The following is an 18448-nucleotide window of genomic DNA, read 5'->3' on the forward strand; positions in this document are numbered from 1 at the left end:
AATTCCATTCTCTACATCTATATCTTTATTCTTGCCCTGTATGTTGTAAGGTGATACCTCATTGTGGTTTTGATTTGCATTTCTCTAATGATTAGTGATATTGAACATCTTTCCATGTATTTGTTGGCCATCTGTATGTATTCTTTGGAGAAATGTCTGTTTAGGTCTTCCACCCATATTTTGATTTGGTTGTTTGTTTTTTGATATTGAGCTGCATGAGCTGCTTGTATATTTTGGAAATTAATCCTTTGTCAGTTGCTTCATTTGCAAATATTTTCTCCCATTCTGAGGGTTGTCCTTTTGTCTTATTTATGGTTTCCTTTGCTGTGCAAAAGCTTTTGAGTTTGATTAGGTCCCACTTACTTATTTTTGTTTTTATTTCCATTACTCTAGGAGGTGGGTGAAAAAAGATCTTGCTGTGATTTAGGTCAAGTGTTCTTCCTATGTTTTCCTCTAAGAGTCTTATAGTGTCTGGTCTTACATTTAGGTCTTTAATCCATTTTGAGTTTATTACAAAACATTTCATATATTGTCTCTACCCCTACATTTTAAAACATTTATTTATTTATTTATTTTATTGGAGTATAGTTGCTTTACAATATTGTTTTAGTTTATACTGTACAGCAAAGTGAATCAACTATATGTATACATATATCCCCTCTTTTTTGGATTTCCTTCTCATTTAGGTTACTGCAGAGAATTGAGTAGAGTTCCCTGTGCTATACAGTGGGTTCTCATTAGTTATCTATTTTATACATAGTATCAATAGTGTATATATATCAATTCCAATCTCCCAATTCATCCCAGCACCCTCCCTTTCCCCCTTGGTATCCATAAATTTGTCTGTGTCTCTATTTTTGCTTTGTAAATAAGATCACCTATACCAATTTTTTCAGATTCCACATATATGTGTTAATATATGATATTTGCTTTTCTCTTTCTGACTTCACTCTGTATGACAGTCTCTAGGTCCATACATGTCTCTGCAAATGACCCAATTTCATTCCTTTTTATGGCTGAGTAATAATCCATTGTATATATGTGCCACACCTTCTTTATCCATTCCTCTGTTGATGGACATTTAAGTTGCTTCCATGTCCTGTCTAGCCCTGCATTTTTACTTTTCACATTTAAATGGATAATCCACCTGGACTTAAATTTTGTGTATGCTGTGCTAAGGCTCAAGTTCCATTTCTTCTCACTAAGACAAGTTTATTGACCACTACAAATCAAAGTCTTATCTGTATGTGGATATGTGTTGGCGCTTACTATTTTCCATGAAAAATATTAGAATTAGCTTGCTAAATTTTATAAAATTTATTGGTGAGATTTTTGCATGGAATTAAATGAAATCTATTGATAAACCTGGGGAGAATTGACATTTTTATTTTATTGAAACTTCTAACTTAAATACAATGCTGGCTGAGGTTTAGTCTCAGCTCTTCAACTCTGAAAAGGTTTTTAGATTTCTTATTTCTTCTTGAATCACTTTTGGTTAATTGCATTTTAATGGGAGTTTAGTTGAACTGTTTTATCTAAGTTTTTCAATTTATTGATATAATGTCATTTATATTATCCTCTCATATGTTTGATCTTTGTAGTATTTTATTTATATATCCTATTTAATTCCTAAGATGGTTTATTTGGCGCTTCTCTCTTTTTTCTTGATTAAACTTGACAGAACTTTGTCTACTTTATTTGTGTTTTCAAAGAACCAATCTTACTTTTTATTTTATTGAGAAGTAATTGACATAACATTATATTAGTTTCAGGTGTACAACAGTGATCTGATATTTGTATACACTGCATAGTGATCACAGTAGTAAGTCTAGTTAAAATCCATAATGACACATAGCTACAGTTTTTATGTCTTGTTGATAAGAACTTTTAAGATCTAATGTCTTTTTACTTTCATATATACAATATGGTATTATTAACTATAGTCATCATGCTGTACATTACATCCCCAGGGCTTATTTATTTTATAACTGGTAGTTTCTACCTTTTGCCCCCCACCCTTCATCTACTTCACCCACCCCTCACCTCCTTACCTCTGGTAACCACAAGTTTGCTTTCTGTGTCTATGAGTTTTTTTTTTAATTGAAATATATTTGACATACAACATATAAATTTAATGTTAATTTGGTATATTTATTATTGTAATAGTATTGCCATTTTAGCTATTATTAGCACTTCTATCACATTACATAAACATTATTTCTATTTTAGTGGTTGGTATAATTAAGTTCTAGTCTCTTAGCAAGTATGATGATTATAATAAAATGTTGTTTATATTCATTATACTGTGTATTAGATCTCTTGGATTTATTTACTACTAACTGAAAGTTTGTACCCTAAACAACAGCAGTCTATTCCCTAACCGCCATCCTCTGATAACCACTATTTTACTCTGTGTTTTTAAGAGTTTTGGTTTTTTAGATTCCATATAAAAGTGACATCATACAGTACTTGTCATTCTCTGTTTGACTTGTCTCACTTCGCATAAAGTGCTCAAATCCTCATTTTTGGAAATGGCAGGCAGTCCTTCTTTCTCATGGCTGAATAATATTCCATTTTATATATATACACACACACACATATATACCACATCGTCTTTATCCGTTCATCTGTTGATGGACACTTAGATTATTTCCATATCTAGCCTGTTCTTAACAATGCTGCAATAAACATGGGATTGCATATATATATCTTCGATATCCTGTTTTCATTTCCTTTAGGCATATACCCAGAAGTGGAGTTGCTGGATCATATGGTAGTTCTATTTTTTACTTTTTGAGGAGGCTTTATATTGTTTTCCATAGTGGCTGAACCAATCTCCCACAACATAAATACCCTGTGTTTGATAACCTCTACCAATAATGACATCAGGTACCCTTTGCAAGGCTTAGTAAGAGATTGCAAAACCTATGATGCTACCATTAGTTATCACTGATCCTTCTCTGGCTATATAAAAAATTGAGGATTAAAACAAATGGGAAAGGGTATTCTTGGCTTTATTGGGAATTACTGTTTATGTGGGATGCCATTTCCTTTTCTTCCCATGGGGAAGGAAGTGTTGCTTTCTTTTTGTAGAATCCAAATGAATGGGGTCCTAAGAGAAGCACTCACATTAACAGAAGACGGCTGCAAGCAAGAGGCAGTTCTCATTTCTCTTTTGGGCTTCTGCTTTAGCAGTAGACTTTCTGATCTTTCCCCTATGCCTCTCTGGACCAGGAAGAGAAGAACTGGAAAATCCACAGGATGGAAGGTGGGGTGGTAGAAAAACAGCAGCCTGCTTACCCCCTATTTTGCAGGGCAAGGATGTGTGAATTTCCTGGGGGGAGTCAACTGGTCATCTTGATAGAGACCTGGCTTTGGACTCACACAACTGTCACATTCAAGGAGGTTTATGGGTGAAGTTTTTCTGAAGCAAGAGGATATGGGGTGCTGCTGGTATTGGAGAAGAGGTGGGATACAAGAGTGTGAATAGGAGTCAAGCCTTCTAGGTCAGGGGACTGTGCAGTGAGGAGAATCAACAGAATCTTCCAAAGAACTACCACATGCCTCCTCCAGAGCTAATGTTTGTACAACTGCTGCCCTGAGGTCATTTTTTGGGTCAGCCATTGCGAATGAGTAAACAGTGACAATCAACAGTGAGAAAATAACAACATGGCTAATTATAGGAAGTCACTTGTTCTGTTCCTACTGTCTGTTTTTTGTCTCCAAAATTGGAGGAATTGGGTCTTGAAGGGTGGTAGAGGGGATGTCTCTGGGCCATATTAGGCCTCTTAAAATAGTTGATCTCAGCTCACACCTGCATTTGAAGAAAGAGAGCAGTGAGACCTCAATTAAATTAGGATACATATCTTAAATTAGAATGCACATTTATTAAGCACAGTGATCAGTACATTAAGGATCTGCTTAATATCTCTTTAAACAATAAGAAATAGAGATTACACAGCCCAGTTGAATTAAATGACTGGGGGAAAGAAACCCAAAACAGTTTCATGTATATATGTCACGGAGTTGGGACTGCTCAGTAAATGGATTGTGTTAGAATCTCTATGTACAGAAGGTATTAGAAAAAAAATATACCTTACTTTGGATGCTGAAATTATTTTTTGAAAATCATCATCTTTTAACTTATGTGCTTTCTTATTATAACTAAAAAATTAGAAATACAGATGTGTTATTCATTAGTACATGATTCAGTATATATATCTCACATGTGGAAAAATAAAGTAAAATGGAACTTAAAAGTGTTTTCATCTATTAATCATATACATGACTATAATGGTATATATAATAATTCTCATTATTGCTGTACAGAAAATAGCATTGGATAAGTGCAAGTTATCATACTTTAAAACACAATGAATTTTTGAGGAGAATCATAAGTAGTATGTAAAAATTCTCAGAAAATACAAATTTGGTGTGTCTTATAACACATATTACATATTTCATAAACTCTTGCTAAAATAATGAAAAGGAAGACTAAAAACTCTTGCATTCTCCAAGTAGGCTAGCTGGAAAAAACAGTGCTGAAAGCAGGTGAGCTTTTGGAGAGGGCTAAATTTTCTTGGGTTTCCCTGGAATGAGCAACATTCCCCCTCAAGTTCCAACTGTCAAGTAATAGAAGAACAGAGTTCTTGGCATCACCCAAGTCACTCAACTGATAATCACTCTGGGCAGAACTTTTAGCACTTTTGTCGATCTGCAAGGCTTCCCATTCAGAGCTCAAACCCCTCTATGGGCCCCAAATCAATAACTTTTCTTTCCCTGAGATTTAACACTTTTGGTGAAATCTTATGTTCTTCATTGCCTCTCTATACATTTAATTCTAAAAAGATAATTCAATACACACACAATTTTACTCAATATCAATGAAATGATAGAGAAATAAATTATGATTAAATACAACTTTTGGCCAAGATGATTATATTTCCATTGATGTGCCTTTTAGCAGTATTGAATCTGAACCATCCTCTCCCATCCTGACCCCACCTTCAAAGTATCATTGTGCCTCTTTCTTATGCTTTTCTGTGGCATATTTCAGCATCTAAAACAGAGGGCCATCAGGAAGATTTTAGTGTTAACTCACCAGATATCCTGAAGCCTGTAGTTCTTTCCTAGTTTATCATCTCTTTATAGCTTGCTACATGTACCACTGCAAACATTTCCCCAGGGTTCTTCTCAAAGCTGCCTTTACTCCTTCGTTTTTCAGGCTATAGATGAGGGGATTCACTAGGGGGGTGACCACACTATACTGTATGGAGAAGATCAGCTCTGGAGGTGAACCTGAGGTTGGCATGAGATGACGGAGGAAAGCTGAGGCATAGAAGAGGCTCACTGCAGTGAGGTGGGAGGAGCAGGTGGAGAAGGCCTTGCTTCTGCCTGTGGTGGAGCTGATGCTCAGGATGGTGGAGACAATGCGTGTGTAAGAGAAGAAGATCAGGAAGAATGTACCAAAGCCATGTAGCAGTGTGGCGCCTACTAGGACAGTGACATTGGTGGAGATATCAGAGCAGGACAAAGGGAAGAGAGAGGGCAGTTCACAGCTATAGTGGGGGATGATATGAGCCTCACAGAAGTCCAAGTTCACAGCCAGGGGGATGTTGATGACTGCATCCAGAAAACCCAGGCCCCATGAAGCCCACGTCAGATTCACACAGAGCTGGCTGCTCATCACCTGGCCATAGAGCAGAGGGTGGCAGATGGCAGCATAGCGGTCATAGGCCATCACTGAGAGCAGGAAGATTTCTGTTCCTCCAATGTCAAACACAAAGAAGGCTTGAGTCAGGCAGCCCTCTTTTGAAATGAGTTTCTTTTCAGACAAGAGGTTCTCCAGAAGCTTGGGCACTGTGACTGAAGAGAAGCAAAGATCCAGGAAAGAGAGGTGACTCAGAAAGAAGTACATGGGTGTGTGGAGGTGGGAGTCAGCTCTGATCACCAGCAGCATCAGCAGGTTCCCCATCATGGTCAGGAGGTAAATCCCCGTGAAGAGAACAAAGAGCAGTATCTGGACTTTGGGGTCAGCAGACAGCCCGAGGAGGATGAACTCAGTGATGGTGCTATGGTTCCTCAAGGCCATTTAAAAAGGATGTTTCCTAGAAATGAACATAGGAATGTACGTGAAACTTCTCTTTACTACACCCAATTATGGAGGAAGGGATCCACTTTTATGTACTTACTCCTAATTATTTGGATTTTACATATGCCCTTATCAAATGTCTATAATCTTTGCTTTCCCTGCTAGTGTTCTGTTTCAAACTCACTATGATTTTTCCATATAGCTGCTATTCTGCTTTAAAGACACTGAAGAAATTTGCTAATTTGTGCAGACCTTGTTTATGACTAATTTATTCTATCTCCTTCAACTGGGCATTGCTTTGTCAGCAATATTCTATGCACGTTTTGTAAACTGTGGCAGTTGCTAGGGGGCTATTTCAACATTTGTCTTCTCTCCTCTGTGTTCCATCCAATCTGTCCTTCCTCCATTTCAAAACCCTCCGAGGATCTGTAACTGCTTGATAATATAATTGTATCTTTCTTTAGCTTTTTACCATTGACACTACAGATTAACATATATTGTCAATTTGACTCTCTGGGACAAGATTAAAAGATGAGAGAGAGAAAAAGAGAGAAAATCTGAATTTTGGTTATGGAGAGAAAGGATAAGGAGGATATTGCTTGATATCTTCTGCAAATTATAAATTTGAGTATCATAAATTACATAACTTGTTCAAGTCCCCAATCTATATGCCTAGATTCTAGAAGACCTCAAGACCCAAAGTCTTTCTTCCATACAGTGACTTTCATTTAAGGCTTGGCCTTCATTTGGTGATTGTTTTGCAATATACACAAATATCAAATCATTATGTTGTATACTTGAAGCTAATAAAATGTTATGTGTCATATTTCAATTAAAAAATTATCATTTTCTCATTTAATTTCACAAAACATTCTGGGTAGATCATTATGTCCTAATTTTTCAAATGTAGAATGAGAAGTGTGTGAATATCTTGTCTTACCAGAGTGAATAAGTGACTCCACCAGGATTTAACCTGTGTTTTCATTTTTGTGTTCTCATCTGGTACTTCTGCCTCCCATTTTCTTATGTATTTCTTAAAGATGCTGGCTCTCCTCTTGTGGCAGCCATTGAGGTGCTCCAATTGGGTGTACCTTAAAGAACTTAGCGTTCAGCTGAATATGCTGAGCTTGCTGACAGCATCCAGTTGATGCTTTGACGTTAACTGCAGGTTTAACAGAGGCCAAACTCTTCTCAGGCAGTCAGTGACCAAGCATACCTTAGATACTACATTTTGGCCATTTCCACCTTCTCTAAGGGGCAATCATTGCTCCAGAGCCCACACTGGGTTGGATGAAACCTTGTCAGATATGTATTGTAGTCTGAAGCTCTCCCTAGATGATTCTGCTTTCTTTCCCTCTTTCCTGTTACCAGTGTCATATCTGATCATGGTCTGAAGGCTTTTCTAGCCCAGTTCTATTTCCTTCCTCTTTATCTTTCACGGGCTTCTTTCCCCTCTCCCCCAATCTCATACAATACTACTTCTATTGATACCTGAGTATCTGTTCTGGGAGAACCTCAACAGACATACTCTGTGCTAATTCATTAGCTCACCCACCACAAGAATCTCTCTTCATTCTTACGGTTGCTGAATCACTATCTTGCTTTAGCAGTTCGTGGTTAGAGTGTTTATGGCACATTTCCTTCTTTTCTTTTTTCCCCCCCAAACAATAATATTACAGTTCCTTGAAGAGAGTGATTATGCTCTAAATTACTTTGTATGTCCATACCATAACACTTGGCCCAGTGAAAAACACATATGATGGGTTTTCCATCACAAATATGTTGAATGAAAAAAGGAAGTCATGAAGTGAACTGGGTTGACTGTTTAGCTAATGTTCTTTGGGAAAGTCTGCAGAACCGTAAGCCTGATAAGGATTAAGCACTAAGAAGACAATAAAGTAGGAAGCAAAGAATGGAACATGTGTATGTATGTGTTTGCATGTGCATGTATAGATTGTCTCAATTTTGAGTGGCTGGTAGTGAACTTAACATATCTAATGCCTACTAGGCCATTTCAGACTATGTCAGAAAGGCTGTTGAAGCCCATAACATTCACTTGGTCATTCATTTTTTTTCTGGACATTAATTTATTTTGTTTATTCATTCATTCTTAAATACATCCTTTCTGTTAATTTATTCATCTCTACATTTATTTATTTTTTGATCATTCTTCCATCTCTTCATTCGTAACCCCAACCACTCATACATGAATTGCCTGTTATATGTCAGGTAATGCTAGGCTTAAAGAGGAAAACAGCCTTGTATATACTTATGTTGAACTGTTATATGCATATACTTTTTTCTCCTAGACTTTAAGTCACTCTTGTCCAGACAACTTCTCTTTCTAGACTTTTTCCTCATGTTCATTTTGAAATTCATTATGGGACTGTACACTCAGGTTGTGCCTCTTCATAAAACCTCCCTCACTTGGTAACTTCACACAGTCTTCTGACCAGTCCCTTTGACTTGTTAGTCTGCCCTTTTTTCTCTACCTTTGTCCTCACACCACAGAGTATGATGTTGTTTTCCAAAGGACGTATAGCAAGTTAAATCCTGAAAAAGTAGCCAGATTTCCAGTCCTTGTGCTTTTATTTACTTGAACAGAAGTAAGTCACAGTGTTTCTAACTCTGCACCAAAGAACATGCCAGCCTCTGCAGAAGATATTAGGGAATTGTTATTTAAGGATCCAAATCTGGAAAGCTTTGGTCCTGGTAGGAGAGCCTATGTGACTCAGCAGTGGGGCAGGAGGCAGGCTGAGTATTGTATTCTATTTGTTTGTAAAATAGTCTTGACACAGACCTTTTTATGGATGAGGAACTGAGCCACAGAAAAGTTAGGTAACTTTCTCAAGGTCATAGAGATTGTAAGAGTTAGAGTTGGATTTGGGCTCAGGAACATGGCATGCGACATGCTTTGTCATACTCTATCCAAGAGGACAGGTTTCTAGGTCATTCCTTGGAAAGGAAGGTCTGTAACATATAACATGAAGTACCTAAAATCTTGTTGCCCTTACATGTATTTAATTTTTTAAAATGTTAGATACTTTCATAAATACTAGGGTTGATGGATAGTTGAGAATGAGATGGAGAGAGGCTCAATATTTCCTCTATTCACTGAATGTGGGAGTATTCTGTATGACCATATGCAGGTGGGATGGAGTAGGAACTGAGTACTCCGTGTAAAGTGGTAGAAAGACCATAGGTGTCTAGACAGGCACCTGGACTGGGGAAGGGATGAAAGTTGGAGGAAACTGAAAGGATATTTTCCCTCAAACTTGTTCAGACTTCTGCCCCTCTCTCTATGTGCTTCACATTATCACTATTTGTTGGGGTCAAGTAATAGCAAAAAATTCAACTTTTTATAGTATATGTAGTTTGGCATCCTAGAAGAAGAGGGTTTCCTCTGAGTTACCATTATCTACTATTTACACTGGTATATTCTCTGGTCTACTCTGATCGGCACTGGTGTACTCTCTGCTCTCAACTATCTACTCTGGTATGCTCTCCCCACCCATCATGACCTTTATGCTTCCACCTGCTGGTCCCGGGTTTCATTAAACGACTAGAGCCCAGGCCAGTGCAGAGTTTGAACCCAGGATGCAAGATGTGCCTGATCCCCAAACTCAGCATACCTTATTGAGGCTAGGAGCACAAAGGCCCCACTGTGTGGAAAATGTGATTCCTAGGTCAGGGAGCTCAGTCTCCAGCAGATAGAAAGTTAATAAGAAGGCAGAATAAGAAGGGTGAATTAGTTTAGGGAAAGACAGGGACCAGGAAAAAGAGATGAGAAACTTCAGAGCAATCATAGTGGACCTTACCAAGTTCCAGGCTTTTTATGACTCAGATTTCTGGTCGCTCTAGTCTTTTCATGGTGGGATCTCATATGGACTGTGATGGTCTCTATGCCATTGGGATTCAGTTTTTCTGTAGCCTATTACAGAAAATGTAAGAAGTCCTTTTTTTCTGGTTGTAAGTCATAGTGAAAGCAGAAAACTGATACCCCACAGTATCTTCTTAAAGGCAGAAGCTTCAAGACACTCATCCTCTTAGTTCTGAATCGATCCTGCCTCTCTATTCTACAAAATACACGGAAAGACTATCAAATCCTCAACAAAAGGTGTGAGGAGCTTCTCTCCAGTGGTCTCAGGTTCAACCACATAGGCATCTATTTATTTAAGTTCCTCTCTGATTCTAAATACGGTCAAAGGAGAACCTGTGAAGTGAGTGACTCTCACATATAACCCTTCAGAAGGGTACATATAGATTAGGCAGTCAGCAATTGGCTGGCTGAACCTGGCGTCCCAGAAGATGAAGGAGCCAATGTCTTAAAAAAAAGAAAAAGTATAATTGACTTACAATATTACATTAGTTTTAGATGTAGGACATTGGCCAATGCCCATTATTCTCTGGAGTCACAGCTTGAAGCCCAATTTGAAACTCATTAACTAGACAAGTTGAAATTTGCAAGAGCCTCAGGTGATTCCATTAAGTATGGTCTTTTGGAACTTCTGTGTTGAAGCTATGGCCTAGGATGAGAACTCTATCCCAAAATATAGCATGTGCCATATTGGTTATTCACACTGAAGGAATTTGAGAAATGCTGTGTGCAGGAAGGACCTCCTGATTTTCTTTGAAGAAGATCATAAAACCCTCATGTGAGAGGTGCCCTCCTGGAAGAGAGGGTCATCCTTATCTCCAAAGATGAAGGCACACAGAGAGGAATCTGAACGCACTGGCCTTGCTAATCACATTCCTCCCCTTGCAGTTTACTACGCCTAGCTCACCTTTGTCCTGTGACATCTTTCCATGACTTTTCAGTCTTTCCATAAAAACACTCAGGTCTGTACCCTCAATCAACATTTCCCCATTACTGGAAATGTTAGCTAACACTGTGGTAGTAATCATATAGCAACGTCTGTGTTATCAATATGGTGTAAGCTTTAAGCTTACACAGTGCTATATGTCAATTAGATCTCAATATAGCTGAAAAAAAATCGCTTGGGTTTACCTATTTCTTCCTGTCTTCATTTCCTTATGAAGGCTTCCATGTCACGTAAAACATATAAATTTGTATGCTTTTCTCTTGTTAATCTGTCTTTTGGTATAGCGGTCCTAGTCATGAATTTAAAAGGGCAGAGGAAAAAGATAGTTTTCCTTCCTATAAGTGTAGATACCCTAGTTGACTCTGGAACCCGTGGATTCATACAGTATTTAGGGAATTATTTAGCAATCTTTCTTCTTTTAATCTTGAGAACTTCTGAAGGCCAGAATTCAAAAAGAGACAGAGAGAAAATAAAGAACATAGTCACAACACAATCCCCTTGTTTAGTTGCTACATTCTCACCTACTTATAAACAGATTTGTCTTTCATAATATCCAAATTAAGGTATAAAATCAAGCAATGTATTACAAATATTGTCTTACAGTATATTAGACAAAAGTCTTTTAAAAGACTAGAGTTTTACAACAAATAATTGTCATTTAAATATATTATTTGGTACAGTTATTTTTTACAGTTATAATATTAAACACATATTTAGCACTCACTAAAATATATATTCTTCATGTACACATATACAGATTTTACTAATAAAAATAAATTTGGTGTCCTAGAGGAGTGTGGTATGGTGCCTTAGAGAAAATGATTTCGGATGTGAAGATTATTTTCAAAATAAGGTAATGAAACATGCTTCTTTGCATTTTATGCAGAAATACCTAAGTGTATATCCTCTTCAAAATTCTGTTAACATATTGACTCTCATTGTGCTTTTGTGAACTGCAAGATAAGAAGTAGTCACCTAAAGGTTCCTTAAGTGGTCCTATGTTGCCTTCTGCTGAGGCTGTTATAAAATATTGTTGTTTTGGAGAATAATTCAGGCAAGGCTGATGATTTCCAGTACTCAAGCATATTTACTGTCAGTTGACCATTTCCTGTGGGAACTCATTTGCCTGTATTGGAGAAATATAATTAAAAACGAAATCTCCCAATCCAGAAAACTTCTCCACAAAGGTAGAAGAAAAAGAAAACACTTTTATTGTTAAATAGTTACTAAACCAGAATGTGATAAAAGAAAATCTGCTAAGAGGCCATACAGAAAGTCTCACTTTTTTATATAGCCAAGCAGATAGAACTCATTACATACATGTTCTTGAGATAACTAACTAGTCACCAAGTAAGAGAATTTAACAGCACCATTTGCTTCTCATAGTTCATCTCATATTTACCTGGTAATTGAGGTGGCCATCTCTGTTTGCTAATTGGCTTTATTTAAAGGAAAAATAAACTTCTCACACCTTTCTGACAGTTTTGAAGGGAGGCACATATTGCATTCACTTGCTTCCTTGATGACTGTAGGTCAAAGAGATGGCTTCCAGGTCCTTGAGAAACATATTCCTGCATCATAAAGCTGGTAAGAGGCTGGTTTAGCTTTTTAAAAGATCTGCATGCATTTTAAAGAGTCAGAGAAAGAATTTACAATTTTTTCACAGTAAACGCTCTAAGAAGAGGGTAGGGGGAGGAGTCCCCTTTATTTTCACAGGGAGAAATAAGCCTCTTATTTTTAATTTGTATTTGCTCGTACACCTGTCACTCTTCTCCAAAATCAAGCCCTATTTCAGAAACTTTGCAGAATGAGAAGGTGCCTTTTCCACCTAGATCATCTTTGGTGTTCCCTTGGTGGCTGCTTAAAAGGCCATAGATTTTCATTCCTATCTTGGTTGTGTAACCCATACCCTGGAACATGAAAACAAAGAGGAGAATCAGTCACCTCTTTCAGCCACCCAAATCATTCAGTCACCTGAATCAGGTATGATTTTATACCACTGTATGTCTGGATGAAATTTGCATCTTTACGGAAGAAGGTATGATAAGTTATAGAGGCACCTTTTTCATTTGTGGAACCTATGCATACCGATGGTTGTCACACAGTTGGTGTGGCTTTTGCAATATGGGAGGCTGTCACCCATTATTTACTAACTTTCACAGAAGGGTAGGTTCCACTATCCCTGGCATGAATGAAGCATATTGATTTGGGGAAATAAAGTTTCCATGAAATGAGGTTACATGTCCTATTGCAGAGCTGAAAGACTTGGTTAACTCTTTAGAACAAATCAGCAACTACCTGAACATTCTCCTAATCTGTTACTGCTGAGAGCTATTGGTCATTAGAAATATAGTCCTATACATTCATATGGCTCTAGATTTTACATTTGTTAACCGAGGCGGGGTTAGGGATATTAACAACAAGGGTACTCAGTCTATATTCCTGACAAAGCATTTGTCCTCAGTGATAAAGCACATCCAAAAAGAAGCTGACCAGTGGTAGTATATGGAAAACATAGAGCACACGTGCATGAGAATTTAGGGGAAAGGATTTGAAGTAATTCTAGAAATATATTTCATATTTAGCAATAATATTTTTGAATGTTGTATAATTTGTAACCTAAAAAGGTGAATTACAAACTCTCTAACGCAGATTTTAAATGCTAGTGCATAGTGGAAAAGAAAATCATGTGTGCAAGAGATGAGATACCATGCAGATTCAAATATAAGATGTGCTACCTACAGAGTGACACTACTATAATATTGCATGGCTCATATTCATTTTGTAAGTGATCCCATTTTTGGCTTTAACTAAAGTAATTTCAACACTTGCCTTTAAAAACTCCAGGCCTTCCAATTGCTTGTCAGAAAAATCTCAGCAAGATGAAAAGCAGAAAATGCCTACCTTCCAGCTGCAGAAAAGCAGATACTATTCTATGTGAAATGTGTCCTTGTAACACTGCAGAACTTGAGACGTTGCTATGTAACCACATGCATACATCATGAGCGTTTAATCTCTAAAAGGCAGTAATTTCAATAGGCTGTTTTATTTAGCGGTACGTTGCCTTGGAAATAAAATTTAGAGTGACATTCTGTTTTTGAAAGTGATTATGAGTTTTTGATATTCATTTCTTAAGGCAGAACAGGGTAATTGGAGCCTCTTTCTTCTATCACATGCTGTAGTTAAGAACAAAATTCATGAACATGTTGGATTTACTACTTAGAGGGTTTCAGTCCTGTCTTATTTAATAGACCAGTATCAAGAACTCTAATGGTGTTCATAACCATGGATCCGGTTATTTAGACTCTGAGAATAATCCTAAATAGAGAAAACGTCATGCTCAAAATTGGTTAATGCATTGTTGCTTATCACAGCACAACTCTCCCCTATGTACAATTTGTAAAAACATGAGAAATGAATAGAGAAAGAAACTGGTATTATGGTAAAAGGCTGAAAATATGTCTAATATAGTGGAATTTTTACATCAGATTTGGGGTGTGTACTCAATGACACGATAATAATTGAAAATTAGGTTTTTGAAAATTGGAAGTAAAGGGAAATATTTATGATACCATTTTTGGTATAATGATAGTGTTGATGAATGTATCAAAGAATGCATGCAAAAACATTTTTCTGTAGAACAAATTTAGAAGAATAAAAATATAATTATTTCTGTGTTAGTCATTTAGGTAGTTGATCTACTTTTAATATTTTGTTATTTAAATATTTACACAGAAAATGTCAATTAGTGCTAATTAATAAAATATGATTCAATGGTTATAATTTAAAAAAATGAAAAATAAAGTGCATCAAATTTTAAATGTTTTAACATATCCATCACATATTTTTATTCTTGCTGTTAATTAGTAGAAAAAAATATAGTGACAAATTAGGAACAAAAACCGAGTTGGCGTTTTGTTTCATACAAAGTAAAATATAGAAAAATAGCAAAAGAAGATGAGAATCTTCAATAAGGTTTAGTGAATTACAAACGAATACTGCATGTTTGATAAAACTTGTTAAAATGTGCCAATGCAAGTAAGATAAATTGGTCAAAATCCCCCCAAAGGATCAAAATAGGAACATAGATTGAAAATGAAACAAAATGTTAAAATGGGCCAAAACAAGTTTATCTTATATGAAAATCAAAAGTTGGATAATTATAGAGAAAATTTTTTTACAAGGAGAATTGATAATTGGCAAAATGACTTTTAGGCAAACATCTTTTAGATGAACAGTCAGGACTTCTGCAGGTGTTACCAAGTCCAAGCTCATACTCTTTGCTGAATGACAGGCCAATAATTGAGGGATGAGTTGGGGCAAGGAGTAATGACTTTACTCATAAAGACAGCAGACTGAGAAGATGGTGGGCTTGTGTCCCAAAGAACCGTCTTGCCTGAGTGAGAATTCAGGCTCCTTTTATACTGTAAGGGGAGGGAGTAAAGTCAGACATTTCCTGGTTCCGGTCAGCCTCCTGAGGGGATGTGTTAATTTCTTCCTCCCTGTAGTCATTCACAGATGGACCTGGTTAGGATATTTCCTGTGAGCTAAACAAAGGTATTTTAGCTTAATGCTCATTACCTGGGAGGCAGGGTTCCTAGAGATGGGCCATTATGTGTAATTTGAGCTTATAGGCAACATGCCTTTAATGATTAACTTGTAGTAGAGTACAAAGGTTCTTCCCTCTTACAAAGGTAATTTGAGGGTCCCCGGTGGGCACAGAGACACAAAGTGAGAGCTGTGGAGAAAGAGAAAGACCGTGGGGCTTCCCAGCACTCTTAAGGCCCTCCCCACCCCAAATTTGAAAGAAGTTATCACAGGCTTTATGTAGGAGCATATTTCTATATTTTGTTTCACTGTAAAGTCCAGAACAGAGGTTTGTCTTCACCATTAGTCCCAAGCATTGGTGCAGTGGATTTCTTAGATTCTAGGACAAATGGAAGTTCTGCATTTGACAGTTGTTTACTCACTTCCCTTTCTAGAGGGATTCCTTCCCCAATGCTATTTAACACTATTTGCTTTTATTGAGCCCTTTCCCTTTCCACATCTCTCTTGTCTCCCCTCCACATCACTCTGGCTTTAATCCCTTTTATGCTATTTTTGTAGTAATAGTGTCACATTTATAAATGTACTTGGTGTGAAAGGAAGAATTGTAAAGATAGTCCCTCAAGATTCCCACTCTGGTTATCAAACACTAATCTAGAAACTGCTGTGAAGGTATTTTGTAGATGTAATTAGAGTCCCAAATCAGTTGACCTTAAAATACGAGATTATACAAGTGGGCCTAATCTAATCAAGGGAGCCCTTTTAAAGCAGAGCATTATCTCCAGGGGGGAAGGAGAGAGATTTATCACATGAGATGTACTCCACACATGCTGGCTGTTTTGAAAATGGAGATTGCCATCTAAGAAGTGAAGGGACTTCTGTCAGCAGAGATCGATCCTTAGCCCAGAGGCAGCAAAGAATTGGGGTCTTCAGACCTACAGTTTCAAGGAACTGAATTCTGTCAAGAACCTGAATGAGCTCAGAAGCAGATTCTTCCCCAGAGCCTCTAAGTAAGAGTCAAGCCCAGCCAACACCTTGATTTCAGTCTTGTGAGATGCTAAACAGAGAACCCAGTGGAGTCTATCCAAACTTTTGACCTCGAGAACTGTAAGGTAATTAAAGGGTGTTATTTTTTAATTTGCTAAATTTGTGATAATTTATCATGGCTGCAATAGAGAATGAGCATACCTGATAAACTGCAACTCCCATCCATTGACCATATCTATCTATTTATGCCTGTCTCCGGAGACATTACCCCCACCATCATCCTTTCCTCCACCCCGAAAAGCCCAACTCTTTGTTTTTCCTTCTTCAGAGACCCAGGATTTTTTATTCCTAGGAAGTTTGTTTTTTTTCCTAACACATTAATTCAAATACAAAATTGAGGACAAAAAATATTTCAGGGTCTGTCCCAATTTGAATGATTTTCAAAAATGTGAATCATAAATTGACATGTCATTAACTAAATCTATCAAACCAAGAGAGTTTTCTGACTCATGCTCTGTCTCTGAGAAGGATTGATTCTGAGCTCTGGCAAGCAAAACGGCTCCTAGCACTTTCTTTGATAATTTTTAAGAAGGGAGAATCAGCAATGCACACGGCAACATGTGACAAAATAGGAAATCAGGAAGTTCTTAATGTCAATCATTAGATTTCTTGTTGCAGTTCTCTTCTGTTTCTTTCATGGTATATCTTTTCTATGCTCTCTGTGCCATTGTAAATATTTTAGAATTGTTCTTCTCAGAGCTGCTTTCACCTCTTTGTTCTTCAAACTATAGATGAGAGGATTCACCAGGGGAGTGATTACACTGTACTGTATAGAGAGGATCAACTCCAGAGGTGAACCTGAGGTTGGCATGAGATAGCGAAGAATGGCTGAGCCATAGAACAGGATCACTGCAGTGAGGTGGGAGGAGCAGGTGGAGAAGGCCTTGCTTCTGCCTGTGGTGGAGCTGATGTTCAGGATGGTGGAGACAATGCGGGCATAGGAGAAGAAGATCAGGAGGCATGTCCCAATGGCATGCAGAAGGGCAGAGCAGAGCAGCATTGCAGCATTGGTGGAGACATCAGAGCAGGAGAGGGGGAAGAGGGAAGGCAACTCACAGGAGTAGTGGTGGATGGTTTGGACCTCACAGAAATCCAAATTCAAAGCCAGGAGGATGTTGATGAATGCATCCAGAAACGCCACGACCCAAGAGCCCCACACCAACCTCACACACAGCTCTTTCCTCATCACGTGTCCATAGAGCAGAGGGTGGCAGATGGCAGCATAGCGGTCATAGGCCATCACTGAGAGCAGACAGGCCTCAATCCCTGTAGTGGCAAACACAAAGAAGACCTGAGCCAGGCAGCTGTCTACTGAGATGGCTTTCCTCTGAGACAGGAGGTTCTCAAGCATCTTGGGTACAGTGACTGAAGAATAGATGAGGTCTTGGAAGGAGAGATGGCTCAGGAAGAAGTACATGGGTGTATGGAGGTTAGAATCTGTATGGATCACAAGTATCATTAGCAGGTTTCCCAGAAGAGTCAGAAGATAAATCATCAGGAACAGAATAAAGAGCAGAGCCTGGATGTGGGGGTCGGCAGACAGCCCGAGGAGGATGAACTCCTTAATGCTGCCGTGATTCCCTGAGGCCATTTATAGTCACTGTTCTTTAGAGAAAACTTAGGAAGAGGACTGAAATCTCTTCTTTCTACAGCAGTTTCCAGAAAGTATTGCTCTGTTCTCTTTCTTTACAGCGTTGATCCTTGAACAACACGGGTTTGAACTGTGATAGTCCACTTACTGAGTTTTTCAATGAATATCGTACTTCTGTTTTCATTTTACAGATCTTTAAATTAACTAAGTGTGAGGAAAAGATTTGTGTTAGATTAAAGATCACAATACGTGAAATCAAAAGAACTAGTATTTGAGTTCCGATTTAATCCAAACCGTTTTATCTTCCTGCCCTTGGATGTGTCATTTATCAATGCCAGTGTTTTTGAGGCA

At 37.8% G+C, this 18448-nt stretch overlaps 2 protein-coding genes across 2 annotated transcripts; both read right to left on the reverse strand.

Moving 5' to 3' along the window:
- Positions 1-5155: 5155 nt before the first annotated feature.
- Positions 5156-6091, reverse strand: LOC130834094 (olfactory receptor 8S1-like). Its single transcript, XM_057704172.1, has one exon. The coding sequence runs from the start codon at positions 6089-6091 to the stop codon at positions 5156-5158; it is 936 nt and encodes a 311-aa protein (XP_057560155.1).
- Positions 6092-17140: 11049 nt separating this feature from the next.
- Positions 17141-18097, reverse strand: LOC130833552 (olfactory receptor 8S1-like). The gene has a single exon (XM_057703295.1). It carries the CDS (start codon positions 18095-18097, stop codon positions 17141-17143), a length of 957 nt encoding a protein of 318 aa, XP_057559278.1.
- Positions 18098-18448: the final 351 nt, after the last annotated feature.

Source organism: Hippopotamus amphibius, chromosome 12 (genome assembly GCF_030028045.1).
Source record: "Hippopotamus amphibius kiboko isolate mHipAmp2 chromosome 12, mHipAmp2.hap2, whole genome shotgun sequence".
Classification (NCBI taxonomy): Eukaryota; Metazoa; Chordata; class Mammalia; order Artiodactyla; family Hippopotamidae; genus Hippopotamus; species Hippopotamus amphibius.